General features: G+C 37.1%; 1 protein-coding gene across 2 annotated transcripts; it reads right to left on the bottom strand.

Moving 5' to 3' along the window:
* EBAG9 (estrogen receptor binding site associated antigen 9) lies at window positions 1-21,589 on the bottom strand. Of its 2 annotated transcripts, none has more exons than XM_048212454.2 (7): window positions 21,378-21,589; window positions 16,169-16,266; window positions 13,037-13,115; window positions 12,108-12,266; window positions 10,312-10,419; window positions 5,238-5,329; window positions 1-2,039 (listed from the first exon to the last, which is right to left on the bottom strand). In XM_048212454.2, the coding sequence occupies exons 2-7, from the start codon at window positions 16,249-16,251 to the stop codon at window positions 1,919-1,921; spliced, it is 642 nt and encodes a 213-aa protein (XP_048068411.1). In that variant the 5' UTR covers window positions 16,252-16,266; window positions 21,378-21,589; the 3' UTR covers window positions 1-1,918. The 2 variants fall into 2 exon arrangements, with proteins under 2 accessions (XP_048068411.1, XP_026351340.1); XM_026495555.4 differs by having other exon boundaries at window positions 20,799-21,407.
* Between the last annotated feature and the right edge of the window lie 739 nt (window positions 21,590-22,328).

The following is a 22,328-nucleotide window of genomic DNA, read 5'->3' as shown; positions in this document are numbered from 1 at the left end:
TTTGTTACCATGAAGTGTTTATCATAGGTATTTAACTTCACAACTTCTTCTGGGACCACATTACACCCAACTTAACACAGGAATTCAGTTTACATATCAACAGAGGTAAAAAAAAGAAAAAAAAAATCCCCAAATTGCTATTTACTATTTTCATTAAAAAAATATTTCTAATTAATCATACAAACAAAAATTTCTAACCAGTCTTTACTTCTAATCAAACAAAAAGAAAAAAGTCAACAAAAAACAAAATCCCACATTATGAAAGTCATGACCAAAGTAGACTTCGATACTTGTCAACTACTGGGGAAAAGCAGTAAACTTGATTGTACTAAAGGAGAGGTTATCCTTTATGAACCCCAAATTTAGAGAAATCATGTAGCAGTCCCATAACTAAAAATAAATAAATACAAATAAGGGAAGGGAATACATTACTACTAAAAATTTGAGTCTAATTCTATTTAATCAGATGTTTATTAGCAGAAACTAATAAACATGATAACTGAAAATGTGGCTTGGGACTGTAAAAAGCAGATCTTTACCAAAGTTAAATTTCAAGTAGATTCTACAATCATATTTAGTCTAGGAGCTTAGGCTTAGGACTTAGGGTGATCTCACTATACAGGCTGTGATTTTACTATGAAATATCATTTTAATTCAAACATATTAGCAGTAGTTAGCGTTGTAGTGTATCTAGGACACTTAAAAAACCCACAGAATGTTAACTTTGGGCAACAACTTTTATGAAAGTAAAAATCTTTAAAAATTCAAAAGCCATAGAAAATCAGTCTGAATGTATTTTAATCATGGAGAAAAAATTAATGGGATTTAAACTATAAATCTATTTCTTTCCTGTGAACACAGTATGTACCTATTTCCTTGAAACTATTTTAGAGCCAGTCAACACCCAAAAATAAAAATATTATTCCTATCTCAGTTCAAAATTTAATGAATCAATATTATCTTAGCCAAGAACACAGTAAACTGCATTATGTCAGATATATAAAATTGATACAGAAATCATTTGAAAGCTTTGAAATATTAGAATCGAAGGCTTTCTGCATTTATAAATTAATGGCTTTTGTGGGGGGAGGGACTAAGTTACTTAAAACTCTGTAACATCTTAAAATCTACAACAAAAGGAAAAAACTACTAATACTAGTCTTTAAAACTCACAAGTTACAATAATGCAAAACAAATTTGTCATTTTTGCTGATTTTCAATGTTTATACATGCAGTATAAATTACAAATATGTATACCATTACAACACCATCTAAAAGAAAACAATGATGTATAAAAACTTTATGATAAATAAAATTATTGCATTTAATGTCATTTTCTTGAAAACCAAAGTCATCAAGTCCCTTAACGTCATATTAAACATAAACAATACCAGTTCAAACTAGAAGAAATGTATTCCAATATCAGCTTCTGACAACAAAAATAAAGAGGTTAAAGCCCTGCAGTCTGTCTGAGTTAGGTCAGATAATCATGGAAACAAAGGAATATTTAAAATTATTTATTTTATCATTATGCACAATGAAGGAAAGCATTATAGAGAGCAGAGTTCTTTCCCACCATAAAATTATTTACACCCATTTATTTAGCTAGAAACACTAGCTAGAGGAGGTACTGGTATATTCCATTTGTGATAATTTCTCTACAGCAAACAATTGTCTTACACTTGGAGCATGTTGAAAAAAATATTGCCTCGTAGGTCTTTTTTGCTTTTTTGAGTCTCAATCACTAAGAGCTCAAGGTACTTTGAAAGAATCCTGGTCTCCTAGATGGTCTGATGAATGCATTAAAATCAAGCAATGTGTTTGTATTCTGAAAATATTCTCAAATCCATATAAATGTTGCTTGACTTGTAGCGCTCACATCTCTCTTACTGGCACTATGACATGTGAAGAACATTTGTTATGAAAGCTTCACGCCAATTTTGTTCTGTTCCTTTTTCATTAGCCGCTGTGCCTCCTTCTCCATTTTCTTCCTTTGTTGTTCTGCTGCTCTCTTTTCTCTGTCTGCTATCTTCTGCTGCCTGAAAAGAAACATATTCTTATTTTTACTTTTAGAAAATACCACACAGGTAAAATGGCAAATTCCAGAAAGAAACAGCGGTGCCTTTTTACTAACATCAAATGTAAGTATGAAAAATCTTTCTCCTCAGTGTTTTGAAAATTTCAAAGATTTTCAAAAACAGTATTTCTTTTAATCCTTGGAACACGACTTGCAAAATAAGAGTATTGTCTCTATGTTACAAATAAGTAAAATGAGGCCCAAAGGCTAAGTGACTTGCACAAAGGCTAAGTGACTTGCACAAAGGCTAAGTGACTTGCACAAAGGCTAAGTGACTTGCCCAAAGTCATAAGATTAAGTACAAGAAGAACCCACATCTTCTCATCCCTCTTCTTCAGATTATTTTCACTAAAACACTACCTCCATTGGACCACACCTTCTTTTTGATACCATTCTGAAAAGCCTGATGTTAAGGATTAAATCTCCTGTTATGACAATAGTTAGAAACACTCTGCTAAAGGAAGTTAAGAACACAGATGTGCAGAACACAATGCACAAAGAAAAGAGAAACATAACACAAGCCTTCCAACTGGAAGCTAGAAGTCTATTTAAGGATTAGCATTTGGCCAGCTCTACTGAGGAAGGAGCAGAATGGTAGGCACTTGCTGATTATACCTTATGAGATACCTCCGTCCTCCGTGGCCCTCCCTGCCTCCACTGAGTTAGAACCACTAGCCTCTCCTTCGTTACTGACTGACTTGTGTGGGGAGTGGGAGTAGCAGGGGGTGACGAGATAGGACAAAGAGCAGAAGCTGGTCCTGGATCTACAGTTTACGGCATGAGAAACCAGTGAAAAAGCATGCAAGGTTGAGGAAGGAAGCGGAGGCCACAGTTGTGCATGGGATGGGCAACACGAGGTTATAAAACAGAAAAATCCAGAGTGGACTACCTATGTATGGGACGGCTCAAAGCGGACTCTGGTGAGCAGAACGTATATACCATTCTCATCATATTTGTAAGTGGGAGTGAGCAGACTTGTGTATGACCAAAAGTCGAGAAAGTAGACTTTAGGCAATAGTTTGACCTTCGTCAGTTAAGTAAAGTTTCAGAAGAACAGTTTAAAAGAAATCTACTTTTTTTTTTTTTTTTTTAAAGATTTTATTTATTTATGTGACAGAGAGACAGCCAGCGAGAGAGCGAACACAGCAGGGGAGTGGGAGAGGAAGAAGCAGGCTCTCAGTGGAGGAGCCTGATATGGGGCTCGATCCCAGAACGCCGGGATCACGCCCTGAGCCGAAGGCAGACGCTTAACGACTGCGCTACCCAGGCGCCCCAAAAGAAATCTACTTTTCACTAGCTCTGATCACTTCCCAGCATAACTGATAATCTGCCCTAAAAAAAAGTCAAAATGCAAGTGGCAAAAAGGGAGCTAGGAAAAGGAATATAAAGAGCTGGCTAGCTTACAAACAAGTAAGATCATCAAGCTTTCACTGGGTAACTAGTTAAAGTGTTAACATCAACGGTTTATGTTCCTGGAAAATGAGGCAATTTAGAGATGACTGCAGACAAATCTGTTTTCCCTCTCCAGATACACACCTGGAATTACTGAAGTATCAGAATCTCCTTCCTTAACTTCACCGATTCCGGTACTGGCAATATTAAAGTGGCAATGGGACACAGACGGAGTGAGAGGACATGCAGTGTGAATACACTTCCAAAGTTCGCAGTGTTTCTCTGGGGATAGTGACAGCACAGGAGTCCTCCGTGTCTCTCTGACTCTAACTGAGGCAACTTGTAGCGGGAAGCATGAGTACTACCGACTGATAGGCTCCCTCTCCTAAGCTGTCAGATAACATAAAACACTAGGTTTGGGGTTTTGTTTTTTGTTTTTATCTTGTTTTGTTCAGAGTGCAAGAGGGTAGCGTAGAAAAAAGGTTTTGGTACAGTTCATTGTTAAGATACTTGTGAACTCATAAACTCTACATTGCTGTCATTAAGATTACTGGATTCAGAATGAACAGACCCCTCCTTTATCCTGCAGTTACTGACACAAAAATCACTAGAACCCCCGAAAATGTTCTAAAACACTTAGACTTCTATATCTATGATTTATCCAAAAAAGAGTAAAAGAAATAGATAACTTATCTTTTTTTGATGATCCTTGCAACATAAATGTTGTTTACAATTTTAAAAGTACTTCTTTTACAGTGAATAATGACTAAATAAAAACTAAATATTTAAAACTCTCATAATTTTACTGACTTTTAAAAAGTGACACATCCCTGTTAAAAAAAAATGCTGAAAATAGGAAAGACAAAAAAAAGTCAGCCTTAACTCAACTGCACCCTCTGCTGGCTGTTCAAGGTAATTGTAGTTAATTAAAGAAGACAGGAGGGAAAATAAAACGAAATCAGTTGTTTTGTTATTTATTTTCTATCCCTATTACAAAAACAATCTTTTAAATTAAAAAAAAAAAAACTTACATCACTGTGTTTTACTATATCATCTTTAGAAATAAAAATGACTCATATACATTTAAACATCTGAGCTTTTCACCAGCGATGATGATCATAAACTTTTTTAGGGTCAATATTCTGTTTACTCTTTGACCTAACGCAAGAATTAAGTTTATTGCTCACAAAAACAAAGAAATAAGAACATAAACACCAAAAAAACAAACTTGAAGACCTGAGGAATGATTTTCTTCTCTGTAGAACAGATAGTACCTGACAGAATTATTTACCTCACAAGGCTTTTGGTACATCAGCTGAGCTATCTATACAAATGTGGAGCGCTCTGCGTAAGTTACTTCCATTCGAATGTGCTGGGCACACGGGGAAACAAAAATAAAGGCATAATTTCCGACCTAGAGGAATATAAAGTGGTGGCTCACATTTCAAGAGATAACTATGGGGAATGTAATATAAAGCAAATAGTATAATATGATGTATATATACAGAAGATCCCATTTGCCATTAATAACAGTATCTCTTTTGTTCCTATAATGCTTTAAATTCTTGTTTTCTGTGAGATTTTAATCATATAAAACTAGTATATGCAGTCTGAAATTAAAAAGAAAAATCCTGTATTACCTCAGCTTAAGGAAGAAAGAATGAAGAAAAATACAACTTTTAGCAGAATAAGCTTTCTCGACCTCAAATGCAACATGAACAAATGGAGTTCTTCTACTGAAGCTGCAATGTAAGTATGACTAAAATACCTCAGAACTTCTTCTGCTTGCCAGGCCGCATCTTCTTCTTCTTCCCACGCGTTGGTATTTTCCTGCCAGGTATCTAAGTCACCTAATTCAGGCTACGACAAAGTACAAAACAAAATTACGATAGTTAAAGAGCTCCTCTTTCTCCACTTAGCAGTCAAAAAGAGTATCTTTTATAACATGACTCAGACCTTGTCACTCCTGTGTCTTCTTCATGTCCTATACAAGGCCCAGATGACCGGGCCCCTGGTGGGCCTGGAACTGAGCTGTTTCCTGTGACAAATGACTTTATTTCGGTACCCAACGGTCCTGGGCAGGTACAGCTTTCTTCCTATTTTATGTTTTATATGGATTTTTTTTTCCGCCTACTTTAAGTTGGAATGGACAAGAATAGAACATTCCTTCTTTCTGTTTCTCTCTTTTCAGTGAGAGGACAGGGTGGTGGTGGGGGCAAGAGAAGAGACTGACTGGAGACGGAATTAGAGATGCCTAACTACTCTGTGCTAAGGTGAACCGGAGGACCCAAAGCTTCCAAACCAGCAGTCATTTTCATTTAAGCACAAGTAATTTATAGATTTTTCAGTGGTTCTTCCTAGGTGGGTCCAAGCAAAAACAACGAATCAGGCAAAATTTACTCTTTACCAGAGTACTTCCATATTGTGCTTTGTTTTGCCTGTGCTACTTACCTGATCCCAGTAAGCTAAGCTTCCACTATTTCTTCCATTATACTTTCCACTATTCCCCAGGCTAGACCTCTGAAAGTTCACTTCTTCTTCCACAAACCAATAAAAATGCTCATTCTGGAATGTTTAGTTAGGTGCGGAAGTGACTATGATCATAAAATAACTGGCACCCTATCATATGATTTCTCTCATCTATGGAACATAAGAACTAGGATGATCGGTAGGAGAAGAAAGGGATAAAGAAAGGGGGGTAATCAGAAGGGGGAATGAAACATGAGAGACTATGGACTATGAGAAACAAACTGAGGGCCTCAGAGGGGAGGGGGGTGGGGGAATGGGATAGACCGGTGATGGGTAGTAAGGAGGGCACGTATTGCATGGTGCACTGGGTGTTATATGCAACTAATGAGTCATTGAACTTTATATCGGACACCGGGGATGTACTGTATGGTGACTAACATAATATAATAAAAAATCATTAAAAAAAAAAGAAAAAGAAAAACAACAGAATTTAAGAAAAAAATAAAATAACTGGCACCAATCTATGAATAGATTTATTATACTTTCTTTTGAGCACTTACACTTAAAACTCATGAAAAATGTGTGGTTTTCTCCTCCTAACCATAAACGTAATACCATCCTCTGTTAAAACTTTTTAGTGTATTTCTGATTATCTGTTTAATGTAAGTCTCTAAAAGTAGAACACTTAAATCAAATAAAAAAATTTTTTTCAAGCCACTGAACCAAAATACAAATGACCCTCTTGAAAATTTATACCAACTTATCCTACTGACAGCAACAGGTGGAAGTCTTGTTTCCCTGTACCTTTGTCAATACTGATAATAGCCTTCTTTCCTCTTTGGTTAAGATTTGAGAATGCTGGGGTGCCGGGGTGGTTCAGTCGTTAAGCGTCTGCCTTCGGCTCAGGGCATGATCCCGGCTTTCTGGGATCGAGCCCCACATCAGGCTCCTCCACTGGGAGCCTGCTTCTTCCTCTCCCACTCCCCCTGCTTGTGTTCCCTCTCTCGCTGGCTGTCTCTTTCTCTGTCAAATAAATAAATAAAATCTTAAAAAAAGAAAAAAAGATTTGAGAATGGCGTCTTGTTATTTTACTTTGGATTTCTTTGAGAACTAATAAGATCAAACTTTTCTTCATGTAATCAGGCTAATGTCTATTTCTTATTTGTAAATGTATCCATTTTTCCACTGAGGTGTTTGACTTTCTGTACATAAAACATTTAGACATAAAAAAAAGTGAACTAAAACCACAAAAATGGAGTGATCTCTGATCCTTTAGTAGAGATGGCCTCCAAGGTAAAAAGTTTTAAAGTATAAGATGGATAGATTTGCTACCTAAAGACTAAACACAGGGTGCATGAGTGGCTTAGTTGGTTAAGTGTCCAACTCTTTTTTTTTTAATATTTTATGTATGTATGTATGTATGTATGTATGTATGTATTTATTTGACAGAGAGAGATAGTGAGAGGAGCAGGCAAAGTGAGAGGGTGAAGCTGACTCCCCACCGAGCAGGGAGTCCGACGCAGGGCCTGATCCCAGGATCATGACCCAAGCCGAAGGCAGACGCCCAACCTACTGAGCCACCCAGGCACCCCAAAGTGTCCAACTCTTAATCTCAGCTCAGGTCTTGATCTCTGGGTTATGAGTTCAAGCCCAGCACTGGGCTCCACGCTAGGCATGGAGCCTACTTTTAAAAAACAAACAAACAAACAAACCTAAACACATCTGCCCATCAAAAATATCCAAAACAAATTATAAAGCCAACAAACCAAAAAATTGTAAAAGATGACAGAAAAATGTTAATATCCTTAGTATAAAAAGCTATCACAATAATATAAACGATGAAACTCCAGAAAAAAAAATAGAATGTGGAATTTAAAAGAAGAACCTAATTGGTAGAATGGGTGGTAAGATATTTTTGGAGTAGAGAACAAAGTGCAGTAGTTACCATTCTCTCCTAAGTGATGCCCCCTTATTGCAACTGCTGGGAGGAAACTAGGTGGAAATAGCACCGGAGACATTCTCCATCTACCCTATTTACCCTTTCCAACTCTGTGGGGAGGTATGTATTTACAACTTCATAATGAGCTATATTAGTATTGTTAAAACTTATAATTACAAGTAAGTGACATTTACTAATTCCCTGGAAAAGTCTGAACCACTTTACCAATATGGATCAAACATATATAAATAAAGTATAAAATTTAGAAATATAAAATAAAAAATTAAACATGCTGGGCTGTTTTAGAGAAATATCTTTGGTGCTCTTGTGCTCTCATAGCATGATGTAAATGCACAGGAGTAGGGGCGCCTGGGTGGCTCAGTTGGTTAAGTGTCTCCCTTTGGCTCAGGTCATGATCTCAGGGTCCTGGGATCGGCCCCACAGTGAGCAGGGAGTCTGCTTCTCCCTCTCTCCACTCATGCTCTCTCTGACTCTTTCAAATAAGTAAATAAAATCTTAAAAAAAATAAAAATAGAAAAATAAATGCATAGGAATTATCAAAATTTGCATTATTTATGTCTGATCACTTATTTAATACTGCACCTTCCCCACTAGAATGCATTCAAAAGAAGCAAGGACTCTGCCTGTTTTTCTTACTTTCCACTACAGTACTAGCCCCAAGCACCCTGTCTTGCATTAGTAGGATTATTTTTGACCAATGAATTAAAAACATACATAAACATGGGTCTCCTGGCAAGAGGGGGTCTCTGAAGCACCCGTGAAGTTTAAACAAACGAAGATAGACAGATGTGGTGGTTTAAAAATATGTCTGCAAATTCTTTGGCACTGTTTCCTTCAAGAGGTAGAGCTTAATTCCTCTCCCCAGCATATGGGCTGGATTTAGTGACCAACATCCAATGAATAAAATAATGTGGAGGTGAGTGTGTCACTTACAGGATTAAGTCATAAACAAGCATTGTGGCTTCACCTCTGCATGCCTTCTCTTTCTCGGGGATTGCTTGTTCTGGGACCATTGGTGATTATGTTGTATGGAAACTCAAGCAGCCCTATGGAGAGGTCCATGGCAAGGAACTGAGGTTTCATGCAACCAACCAGCGTTAATCTGCCAGGCATGGAAAGTGAGCCCCTTTGAAATGAATCCTCCAATTCCAGTCAAGCCTTCAGATGACTACAACCCCAGCTAATGATCTGTCTGGAAACTCATGAGAAAGCCTGAACCACAACCACTCAGTTGAGTCACTCCTGGATTCCTGATCCATAGAAACTATATGAGATAAAGAATGTTTATTGTTTTAAGCCACTAACAGTGGGGTTGTTATATAATAGTGTCATATAATAATAACATAATAAATTAATCAATAATTAGTAGTCAATAATTAGTCAATCAAAACATGCTTAAGCTTAGATCTGGGGAGAAGTCTGGACATTTTTTTTTAAATTATGGAGAGTTCTTTGATGATAATTATAACCACCCTAGAGTGTCAGACTGAAAGTTGGTTTTTTTTTTAAAATATTTTATTTATTTATTTATTTGAGAAAGAGACACAGAGAGAGACAGCGTGCAAGCACGAGCAGTGGGGAGGAACACAGGGAGAAACAGACTCCCCGCTGAGCAGGAAGCCCGATGCAGGGCTCCATCCCAGGACCCTGAGATCATGACCTGAGCTTAAGGCAGACACTCAACCAACTGAGCCACCCAGGTGCCTCTGGACATTGGTGTTTTTGAAAAAATTCAAAGCTGATTCTGAGATACTTCCAAGGTTGAGAACCACAGGTATATACTTCCCTCACTACTCTTGTCCTTCAAAGTGATGCATTTAAGTCACACCTACTACAAGTCAAATTATACTTTAAATGTAAATATACTCTACTAAGGAAACAATTCATGACTCATTTAAAAATAACCTGCTTTTAAGTTTAAATTTCAGTGGTAATCTCTTTAAAAGTCACTTTTTTTTTTTTAATTTTTTTTTTTTTTAGCAAGGGAGAAGAGAGAAAGTGCATATGTGCATGCACGTAGGGGTAAGGGGCAGAGGGAGAGACAGGATCTTCAGCAGGCTCCACACAGAGCCCAAAGCGGGGCTCAATCTCACAATCCTGAGGTTACAACCTGAGCCAAAATCTAGAGTCGGACACTTGACCAAATGAGCCTCCCAGGCACCTCTAAGGTCACATTTGTAAGTAACATACTATATTTATCTTTTATGTGTACAGTGGGACTCTGATCTTAGTAGCTGATGTAATTTACAATCTCATAAAAGGATAAGATTGGCAAAACTCCAGATTAACGTCTCTCATCTGCTAAGCCTGTTTCAAAGCACAGAAATACAAATATTATGTTCAACTCATTTTGGTTTTCTTTAAGAAAACAAGTAAAAACAAACCCTTGCCTATATATCATTAACATACTTACAGATTGATGAATAAAAGGCATATCCTGTGTAGCTGCTAATCTACTAGAGAAACCCGTGCTACCATCTGCTATGCCAAAATTTAATGGTTCTCTCTTCTTAATAATGATCTGAAAGATTAATTGAAACAGAATTATAGGAATATTTTATGCATCATATAAAAACAGACAAGATAAATAAGTGACCAAAGTATTCTATAATTATTTCAAACATGCCCTACCTTTCTTCTTTTAAAATTAATAATGTAAAGATTTTTTTAAGTCTGTAAAGAGTATCAAAATTTCTAAGCAAATGTCAAACAAATCACTTACATACTAAGAAAAACTCCATTTTATTTTTTCTAAAAAAACAAATTTTCCTCTTCTTCTCTCTCTAGACCCACAAAATATAAGTTGTTTTAGTCACCGTATTAAATAAGAACACGTGTCACATCCTACTAAAGGATAATCATCTCTCTTCGTGTGGTTATCTATGAATGCATTAACTTTCTAAAGGCAGTAATGTTAGCTTTGTAGCTTAAACATTTTCAGTCTAACTAATTTATTAATGTACTATCGTAATATTCTAGGTTCCTCTTTCAGCAGCAATATACTTTCAAAATATAAGGTATTCATCTACTAAGACACTCAAATTCCTTGAAAAATACACAACTTTATGCTCTTCAGGATTGAGACATTTGGACAACTTAACAAAAACAATCCTGATTACAGAATGTAAATGTTACCAGCCTTGAAATTGTAAAAATAAATTTATAGCTGAAATTGGCTGGGAGGTAGAAGAGGGTGAGAAACCCTATTAGGGAAGGTGGAATAAATAATGTCATTTTATAAAGTCCATTTTAAGAAATATTTTCTATACATGACTGAACAAGAAATGGAACTCTAAGTATGTTGTGTTTTTTTTTTTTTTTTTAAATAGCTGAGTGATTAGTACGGTAGACTGGAATAGCATCATAATATTTGGAAGAGGGGGAAGAGCAGTGAGGGTGGTATGAAATAAACCCTCATCTACCACAGTATGAAGTCAGTGGACAATGTCTATGATTGGTAAATCAAGGCACAGCAACATAAGCATATTATATATAGATATGATTTTAAAAAAAAACCAACTATAAGCCTAAACAGGAAAAATTATCAGTGGTTGCTTCTGAGAAGTAGAACTGGCTATGGGGAATGATGGGGCAGAAGTCTGTTGCTTTTCATTATAAGCTCTTCTATATTCTTTGACTTAAATTTTTTTTTTAAAAGTACACGTACTATTTTTGATAAAAAAAAAAAAAAAGGAAAATATTCAGCAACTGTTCTTTTTCCAAAAATTCCCTCTACCTTTAAGTGATCTTACATATCCAACTCAAAAGGGATTAAGTAAAGTGTGGATGACTAACATAAGCCCACAACAATTATTCTGTTCTGAGAGTCCTGCATCAGTTTTACAATGGTTATAAACAATGGAAACCATACCTATCAGTTTGTAGGCATCACGAAACTGTGAACTCTTTCAAGGTCAGAACTTTATCTTAATCAGCTTAGCCTCTATAGCAGAGACTGCAGTCTAGAATCTGGTCTACAGCTGGATTTCAGTAAATACATAAATAACTTTAAAAGATTTGGGGGTGCAACTTACTAGATCTATGTCTAGGTCACTTGAATATATAAGCTTGTTTAATATGTTAGAAAACACAACAAACTGATCAGTAGAAATAGGCTTTCTGACAAATACTAATTATACTGTCTGATTTAAATATAGGAATCTGAAAAGCAGTTTATTTAACCTCCCAAAGCATAAATCTTTTACATACTTTCTGAGTTTTCCTTATAGTTGGTGTCATGTCCTTAAAATAGTCAGGTTCCAGTTGTTCCAAAGCATTTTGTTGTGTTGCTACATTCCCATTGCCTCCTTCAATCTTTACACTTGTGGGGGCGTCTTCATCCCAGGAAGTCCACTCTTCAACATCGGTCTACATTGAATCCATCAGGAGTGTTAGCCACAAAGGGGTAACCTAATCAACATCTCACTCACCATTTATTAGAAAAACAGGCTTTCTAAAACATTGGTTTTCAAACTTTTTGACCAACAGAAAAAATATAAATTTTATAACACATACCAAAACTAGATCAAAGTTTAAAAAAACAGTTACTTTTACTAGAAGTTAGACAATTGGCTCTATCCATTAAAAAACAGAAAACGAAACAAAAGCAAATGCTTTAAAACCTGAACTGACATTTAGAACTACAGTCCACAGAAAGAATATTCAAACTTGCATCCTAAGCCTAACCACGTTGATGGCCTGATTTAAAAAACAAAACAAAACAAAACAAAAACACTTGTGACAGGATTTATATAAGACAAGAGTCTCAAATATAATATTCAAAATCTCCATGAAACCCAAAATTATTCAGTAAATAATCAGCAAATTTCAACCTGCATGGAAGGCTAATATAAATGTTACATTTATCTGACTAAGACTTTAAAACAGTTATAAAAATACTTTAACAAGCAAAAGCAAACACTCTTGAAACCTATGGAAAAATAAAATAGAAAATCTCAGCAAAGTAACAGAAAACACTATGAGGAACCAAACAAAAATTTTACAATTAAAAAATATAACAACAACAAAAAGGCTGACCTGACTATCAAATTAACTTCATAACATACTAATTAATGATCTGCAGGCCAGTTCGAAAACCATGGTTCTGGAGCACTTAGTCAAACTTAAAAACAAATTACCTGTTTAGGAACTGATGAATAATCAACTGTAGTTGGCAAAGTTATTTGGTCTCCACTTAATTTCCGTCCTCTGCCAGATCTAAAATAAAATATTTCCATAATTACCAAAAATTCCATAATTACCAAATCATGGGTAAAAGCACTATAGATAGTAACTGAAGGCTTATAAAAGATCTTTTATAATTTCACAATTATTTATTTTAATAATTAAGAGTTGCTCATTAAAATATGAAAAAAAGGCATGCATCAAATATCTTTTAAACGTGTTTAAAATCTTAGGACAACAAAACTGCTTTTTGGCTTAGGACTCAGGATTATAGATAAACTCAGGAGAAATATAAAGATAAAAAAAAAAAGGCAAAGTGATTTCAAACCATATTCCTTCAAACCATGCTCTGTTGGTGAAGCTCTGGGACACCTAGCCTGTTTTTGTTTTTTAAGATTATTTGAGAGAGAGAGAGAGAGAGAGAACACACGTGCACATGAGCAGGGGCAGGAGCAGAGGGAGAGAGTCTTCAAGCAGACTCCCCACGGAGCTCAGCCCCATGACCCTGAGATCATGACCTGAGCCAGAGCAAGAGTTGGATGCTCAGCCAACTGAGCCACCCAGGCACCGCCCACCTATGCCGTTTAGCCTGGATGGCTTGGCTTTTGTCTATTTTACTGATTTGGTTTTTTGGTAAGATTACCTATCAAACTATTAAAAAGTTTGAAATCACCTGGTTGAACTAAACTGTAATTGATAAGGATTAGTAGGAGAAGCGCTATATTAAACAAAATAGGTATCATAACTCAGTTGCTAAGAGCATGGGCTATGGAAACTATGTAAACCATAGTTTTAAATGTTACTTCTATTAACTATGAGTCTAATTAGAATCAACGGGCCTCTCAGCTTCAATATCCTCATCTGCAAAATGTAGGTATTCAAACCTACTTTTGAGGGTTGTTGTAAGGATTTAATTAAGTGACATATTTAAAGCAGCTAGACATTAGACAGTGCCCAGTATATAATATGACACTAAAAAAAAGGTAGCTATTATAACTGATTAATCACTTGCTTCATTTCAAATAATCTATAATGCATCTACTTAGAGCAAACTGGTAAAGTTAGTTATTTTTACTACGAGATTAGAAATCATATTTTGTTTAAAGGATGAACAGAAAATACGGTCTACTACTAAATTTAATGTGGACCTGGTACTTTAGAACACATGATCTAGGTTCCTTCTGACACGTCAGAGAAGCTTATTCTAATAACAAGTCAGTTTTCTTTAAAAGTGAACATACAATCAATCCTAAATATACTTACATTCATAATTATTGTGAAATTTATAGTGGCAACAACCGTCCTTAATATTTTTTAAATCAAATGCATTTTCTTTTACTGAAAGTATTTTAGTTTTAGAAAATACATATGCAAAGAGAAAAACACTTATAACTTATCTTCTGTTAAGCTCTAGCCTTCTGGCAACTAAAACCCATTCTTATCCTACTTTACCTCTTGAATTTCTGGCCATTCCTAATGCTCAGACAATCTGAGCACTTGGTTCACTATTTTCCCTATTTCCCAAATCCTGTCCTCTTCCTGGGTAAGTTCAATAGTCACCTAAATTTTCCATTTCTTTCTTGATCTTTCTTCCTCCAGTGATCATCTTCACTCTATTTCATCCACTCATTCCCATTGCCATACTATGGACCCATTTTTTTTTTAAATCCAAAATCACTTTACTTCTAACAATAAATGTCCTTAATCCTCAGAGTTTTAATCGTTATAAATGGCCACTTAGCCAGAGAATATATTTCCTGGCCTCCTTTGAAGCTAGGTGGCCATATGACTAAGCTCTGGACAATAAGGTAAGAAAAGAAGTGTTGTGCACAACTTCTAAATCAAGTCTGCTAAAAAAGAGAGCTGACAGCCTTCTACTTCCTGTTTTACTATACCCTACCTCTGTGTGTCAGTACTTTTTTTTTTCACAGTACCCCTGGCCAAAACAAATACCTAACAGTTCCCCTGATTAAGTAGTTAGACCCAAACAATTTAATACTTATTTATGTCCTAACTACACAATAGCCATTTGCAAAAATACTACATATAAAGAAAAATAACATTTTGATTTCACTCTTAAAAAACCACAATCACTAATGGAATATATGTGTGGGGCTACTGGATAGGGCAAAGCTTCTCAAAACTCGAAATCAGACTGGATACTACCGTTCTCATTTTCTGTTCCATATTAATTTTTGGTTCAGTACTTGCTTTAATTACAGACTAAATTCTAGCTTTGCAAAGATAAGTCCCCAAAAATACAAGTAAACAAACGCTTATCTCAAACATTCAAGAATATCTGCAAAAGTAATGCTGCACGATCTAATGCTACAATGTGAACCACCTTGAGCTAGTAGTTTGTGCAGCATTTAACAAATATTGACTATCCCATTCACTATGTTTTGCTACATATTTAAAAATATCCTGATGATACCCCTGTGAGTTTAATGTGAAGCCCTCAAGTGCTTCAGCACATAGCTCTAGGGTACAGTACAGAAGTACACAACTATAACTCTAGGGTATAGTTGTGTGACAAAATAGAAGGAATTCAAATCTTCGGATGACTTAACTGAAGCAGAATGACTTATCTGACTAGGACTAAGTAGTCCACATTCCACATTCTGGAATACTATCTAAGAGACAAAACAAAACAAAACAAAACTATTTTGTGTGGGGTTTTTCTGTTCAAGTTTTTAATATAAAAACAACATTCATATTATAGTATATAAATAAATACTTATTCCTAATTCCACCTAACCATCTTAAAACATTCTGGTAATGAAATAATTATGTACACAAACACTGTCTTATTACAGTGAAAATCGGTTTGCTTTTTTCTGAAATTCTATAGGAATAAGAATATGATTTTTATTAAAGATGTAAGAATTTGAAAGAATGAAAAGTGAAACTCTTTCTAGATCTGAAAGAGAAAAAAAATATATAAAAAAATACCAGACAGTAATGAATGAATGCTATAATCAAGTTATTTAGCTTAAATATAGTCTGTCCTGTCTTTTTGTAATTATGAAGGCATCCAAAACCAGCAAGAAGATAAACAAGTCAATTTGGACATAAAATTTGTTTACCTGCATATTAATCTCTTTAGGAATGAGAATACTGTTGCTAGGCAGGTGCAAACTTTAAATAACCGAAACTGTGTGATAGCCATGGTGGGAATCAAAACCTGTGGAAAAAGCACAAAAATAAATGCACTTAGCTGATTTCATAAGCTATATTCCCATTCTAAAGTCAAGTTGAAAGGTCCTATTATGAGCTGTGAAAATCAGACATTTTTTACTTCTCTTTAGAAACCACAAATATAACACAGTAAATTTTATTTTATTTTAAGGATTTTATTTATTTGAGAGAGCGAGAGCACACGTGAAAAGGGGGTGGGGAGACAGAGGGAAAGAAAAAATCTTAAACAGACTCTGTGCTAAGCGTGGAGCCCAACACAGGGCTTGATCTCACAACCCTGACATTATGACTGAGCCAAAATCAAGAGTCAGGCACTCAACCAACTGAGTCACCCAGGCGCCCCATACACAGTAAACTTTAAAATTAAAGCGTAAATCATACTGACAATTCAAGAAACAAGATTTTTAAGTTTTCAATAGTTGAGAGGAAAAAAAACCTTTTTGAAATATTCTCAGAATATTTAACTGAACTTCAATTACCTGTTTATGACTTATTTTCTACCAAAAAGCAAAAAGCATAAAACAGTATATACTGAGTCTTTTGTACCTTTTGAAGTTTGAACCACATGAATGTAACAGTACTTTTCAAAATCTTTTTAAACATTTTTAACTTTTAGATAGATACATTTTATTATGCCCACTTTATAGATGAGGAAATTGAATTAAGAGAGGTCAAATAACTTGCCCAAAGTCACATAGCTAATAACATGAAAATAACAATAGAGTTCATCTAGTCCAGTGGTTCGCATATCTGGGGATCCTTTAAAGAAATAATGATACCTGGGTCTAACTCCAGTAAATCAATTAAATCATATTCTCTAAGGGGAAAATTCCAGTTAAACTAATAAGATAACAAGGGAAACAAAATATAGTCAACAGAAAAGGGAGGGGAAAAAAAGTGGGGGAGAGCAGAAAACAAGAGAAAGGGGAACAAACAACAGACAGGAAAAGAACAGGGAAAATATACCACACTAACACTAATCAAAAAGAAGCTGAAGTGACTATTTCAATGTCAAAGAGCAGATTTCAGAGAAAATAATATTAGCAGGCATAAAAATGGTCCTTTCATAATGATAAAAGGGTCAGTAAATCAAAAGCACACAACAATCCAAAATATATAAGTCCCTAAAACAGAGTTAAGCCAATACCATAAATAAGAGGTGATATTACCAGAGAGTCTGCAGATATTAAAAGGCTATTGAGAAAATATTACAAACAACTTTATGCCTATATAGGCATACAGATCTATACTCCAATCTGAGTAGTAGCAACACCAGTATACTACATATACTGTTTGTACGTTATGCCTTATATAAACGTTCAAAACAAAAATATAAAAACAACACAGAAACAGAAAGCAAGGAAACATAGTTAACTTTTGTGATACCTGATCCTAATTACTCTGTAGAGCCACTACTGCCATTCCCTTCAAAGAAGGGCAAAACACACAGCTCAATCTTTTTATTTCTAGAATTACAAATGTAGAAAGGCCAAGCAGACTTTTTACAGTAACAAAGTTCCAAAAGGCTCCCTTAGCAATGCTCATACATTGAGGTTATATCTCCACATGAGCTCAATGATTTACTGAATGCCTATATTTGGAGTTGACTTACTAATTGAGGATGGAAAAGACAGTGACTCCAAGAGTATAAACCAAAAAAATTAAGAATTTCACTATTCAAGTAACTTAAATACTTCTGACAAAAAAACCCCCGATTAGTGGTTTACTAGGTTTCGAAAAATGCAACAATTTTGACTTCTCCTTTCTCTTAGCCCCTTATGTCCAAACTGCCAAAAGGCCTTATTCCATTTCCTAATACAGCCCATATTCTTCCCTATTTCCACTGTAATCTCCCTAGCATAAGCCTTTATTATTTGTTGGTGGGGTATTATAAAATCTTTTTTTTTTAAAGACTGATTTGAGAAAGAGTGAGTGAGTGTGGGGAGGGTCAGAGGGAGAGAATCTTCAAGCAGAGTCCCCGCCCACCACAGAGCCCTATGCAGAGCCTGATCCCATGACCCAAGCATGAGATCTTGACCTGAACCAAAACTAAGAGTTGGACACTTAATCGACTAAGTCACCCAGATGCCCCTATTATAAAGTCTTCCTAATTCCAGTATTTTTCTCTTACCACGCTTAACATTCTCTACTTCGTACTATAGTTATTTCTATATACCTTATTTGCCCTGTACCATCCTTCCCCAAAGGACCTCGTTTATCTTGTACCTTCAGTTATCAGCTGCAAAGTAAGACTTGAAAGGTTTAACTTCTTCATTTTGACTAGAATGATCTGAACAGTTAAGATGATGAATAAAAGCTCTACTTAAAAGCTGATTTGTCAAGAATAAAACTCTTAACCAAACAAAGGCAAATGTCCCTAAATGAAAATTTAGGCTAAATTTTTATAAAAATTATAAACAAAACAAGATAGCCAGAAAGAGATTTATGGAATGTAGCACTTGGGGAAAAAGGGAACAGAACTGAGAAGATACTCTATCAGGAAGTTTTGAAGGGAGAAGACCTTTAATATTTAAGGACTGGGGAGAGTAGTGGGTCTCAGGATATATACATGAATGCAGAGTTGAAAATTGATTTCATACAGAGCCTTGGTAACCACTGCCATCACCTTGCCACAAATAGTATTGTGCGTCATTTCAGTATTTGTCAACTTGAGTGACTGCAATGGTAACTGGAAAAAATATTTAAAATTTTGTCCAAAAGAAAAACAGAAAATGGGACTATTATTGACAACAAATAGAATTATCTTCCTAGCAATTAAGAATATCCTCGTTCTGCAGAAAATTTGCTTTTGTGATTATCAAAAGAAAGGATCTAATATTTATTGACCAGCTCCTATATGCCAAGCATTATTTAAAAATTAGGTCTCTTAACCCATAAGACCATCTTATGAGATGGATATTACTGCTCTCATTTCATAGAACTGAAGCACAGAGAGTAAGCACATGTTTCCAAGTTCCCACACCCAATGACTCAGATTTAAACCTAGGTCTGTTTAATTCAAAAGCCAAGAACATCTCACTAACAATAAACATTCTTACTAATTCAGTGATGATATTATAATTTCCAGAGTAAATTTTTCAACTAGTTGCAATGAAATGGGGAAAATGCAATCAAGTTAACTAACAACACTTTTGATTTTATCAATTACATTGATTTGCAGGCTGGAATATTCTTTGGGACCCACAGTTACTTAATGCTTCAATTCAACAAACATATATATATTCAGCACCTACTATCTTAACAGATGCTACCATGAGTAATGGGAAAAATTACTGACCCAGTACAGAGAAACCCTGTATTTGTTGCTCAACTGTCACAGGCCAGTGACAATGTAAGGGACTAAGGAGACAGGGCCCCAATCAGTCTTGCTCAGTTTGGTATTTCTAAGTCTTAGCCAACGCCAAGCACATAGTAGGTACTCAAATATTTGTAGAAGGGATATTAACATTCCTTGAGCACTCAATATGGTCAAGACATAGTTCTAAACAATGTATCTTCTATCACATCACTGGAATCCTAAGGACAAAGGAGGTAAGTTCCACTACAACCATTTAACAGATGAGGCTGATCGTGAGGCTCCAGAGGATTTACTCACCCAAGATTTAAAGAGATTGACCCCAAAGCCCAGGTTCTCTCCACACCATATCCCATTTGATAAACCTTTTAATTTTATACTCATTGCCTCAATTGATTTTTGAAATGCCCTCTAGGTAGCCAATTTAAGTATGCATCTTAGGCTACTGTGCACTTTGGTTACTTCAAAATACTTTCTAAAACTGAGAATGGCTAATATAACCTAATTTTCAAATTAAAATTTCCTTTAAAATTAGGAGGAAGATACAAAAACTTGAGATATAGCAGGAAAAGGATCAGAATTATGAAGCAACCTATTCTCAGAGCTTTTGGAGAAATGACATCTCTAGGAAATCAACAGGAATGAGAGCTCTGCTAGATCAAGTGAGGAAGATTCACCTACAATTTTAAAAAACACTACAAGTTGCAATTTTAAATGTATCTTTCCTTCTTGTAAATTCCCTGTAAACTGCGGCAAGATCCTTGCAGTAGAGTCACTATATTACAATTCATTAAACAAGCCAAGCCAAAATCTTTTAGTACACACTAAATAAGTTTTCAATTGTTGTAATCTAAAAATACATATTTGAAATTTTTCAATACCAAAATTTTAAAAACCGTATTAGTTTTTAGTACAGTACAGAACAGCCTCAAATTCAGTTTGTAACTCTCAAGCTGATTAAGGACTATCACAAGCCTCCAAAAATAAAATCTACCTGAACTCATGTGAAAAAACAAGGAGAAAGGGAACTAAAAGAATGTGGGAGCGGGTTGTAAAGTGGACTGCACCATCTCTGGCCACTCAAAGTCAGGCCCTCAAATATGTGACACCGAGACTCTTAACGAAAGCAGAGTTAAGATCTCCTGAATGACTCAAAAGGCAAGAGTTCCATAACTAAAATGCTTTAACTTCTGATTACCCACCTGAAATTGGCTGATGAAAAATAAAATCATACCCACTGTACAGATGAGAAAAAAGGCAAAGTGTTCTCAGGTTACACAATCCGACGCCATGCACTCGGCGCTCTGTGAAACGTTCTAAATCGCTGGAGGTGGGTGCAGGGTAGGTTGAAATTTGGATTTTGGAAAAATCTGGGAAGGAGCAAGGCCTGTACCGAAGGGGCAGGAAGAACGGGCAAATTTCCCTGCTGGAGGCCCGTTCCGGGACTGGAGGGTTTCTGCGCCCGCGTCCCGCAGGCGTGTCTCCCACGCGTGAGCGCGGCATGGTGAGGGCTGCACGCCCGGGGCCCGCTCCCAGTCGCAGTTCCTTCACCCGAGAGGTCACCCCGACCCGGAAACAGTACCCCAGAGTGGCAGTCGGCCGTGGAAGGGAGAAACCGGGTGGAGGGGCGAAAAGGTGGGAGGGCGGGAAGTGTGGGGCGAAGAGGAGGGCTGACCAGGGAAAGGCAGAAGACCCCCATCCCACCCAAGGACCAGGTTGGGTTCGGGGGGCAGTGGGGGAGGGAAGCCCCTCGCGGGCACGCGCGAGTCGCACACACTCACCTGCCCCTCCCCCTCCCCGCCCGCCCGGCGGAGGCTCCGAGCTGCCGCGGGCCGCGCGCGCACACAAGGCGCGCGCACGCGCACTGCCGGTCGCTTCCTCGAGTTCGCGCTCCGCCCGTTCAGTCCCAGCCCCGCTCATTCAAAGCCGGGCGCGCGCTCCGTCGCAGCCGCCGTTGCCTCCGCGCAGCTGCCATGGCCGCCCCCTCCTCGGGAAACCCTCCCCTAGCCCCTCCCACTTCGCCCTCCTGAAAGGCGGGTCTCGGTGGTCTCCAGGCCCTCACTTCCGCACCCCGCCCAGGTCCTGTCTGGCCCAATAGACGAGAGGCTGCTGGTCCGGCGACTGGGCTAAGCCAATGAGATCCGGGGGGCGGGGCGAGCGGCAGCTGGCGTGGCTGTGGCGGAGGCTCGGTCGCGGTTAGATTTTCTATGACCGTTGCTGGCTGTACGAGTTGTTCTGTTGCAAAGTGCCTGAGCACATGCCGTGTTGCCCTACTTTCTGTGGAGTGTACCTCCGCTCCAACCATGCCCCTTTTCGTTCTACCTACAGACTCCCCCTACCTGCTGGGAGCTAGGGAAAGCAGTGTTTAGATTGAAAAAGTGAGGGAGCTGCGGCTCTCAGTGATTTGGCTGGCGGTAGGCCAGATCTCAATCATTTCTCCGCTTAAGGGGTGCGAAACGCTGAGTTCAATTCGGGACTTTGCTTCCTCCAAGTAACTTTTGATTGAATTTCCTTTGGAATTCGTCACTTACCCTCGTCCATGTCTTTGTTCCTCCCTCGCAGCGCAGGCTAGCCATTCTCCCAAACTAAGATTTTCTTTATCTTATGCTTCTCTCTTTGAAGTCTGTTTCTTTTTTTCTTCTTTTTATCCTATATGCTATGAAAAGGCCAGGGTTCTTTGCTTGTGGGCGAGGGGCTCTCAGAAAACTGCTCCACTGTAAGCGACAGTTTGT

Source organism: Ursus arctos, unplaced genomic scaffold (assembly GCF_023065955.2).
Source record: "Ursus arctos isolate Adak ecotype North America unplaced genomic scaffold, UrsArc2.0 scaffold_6, whole genome shotgun sequence".
Taxonomy (NCBI): Eukaryota; Metazoa; Chordata; class Mammalia; order Carnivora; family Ursidae; genus Ursus; species Ursus arctos.
Note: the sequence above shows the minus strand (reverse complement) of the source record. Positions and strands in the feature narration are given on the sequence as shown.

Coding starts and splice junctions, on each gene's coding strand:
- EBAG9 (XM_026495555.4), bottom strand. CDS start 20,828: ATGATTTTATTTTTCATCAGCCAATTTCAG. Junction 13,116..16,168: donor CTAAAGAGATTAATATGCAG/GTAAACAAATTT, acceptor ATTTTATTTTAG/ATCTGGCAGAGGACGGAAAT. Junction 2,040..5,237: donor CAAGCAGAAGAAGTTCTGAG/GTATTTTAGTCA, acceptor GTTTCTTTTCAG/GCAGCAGAAGATAGCAGACA.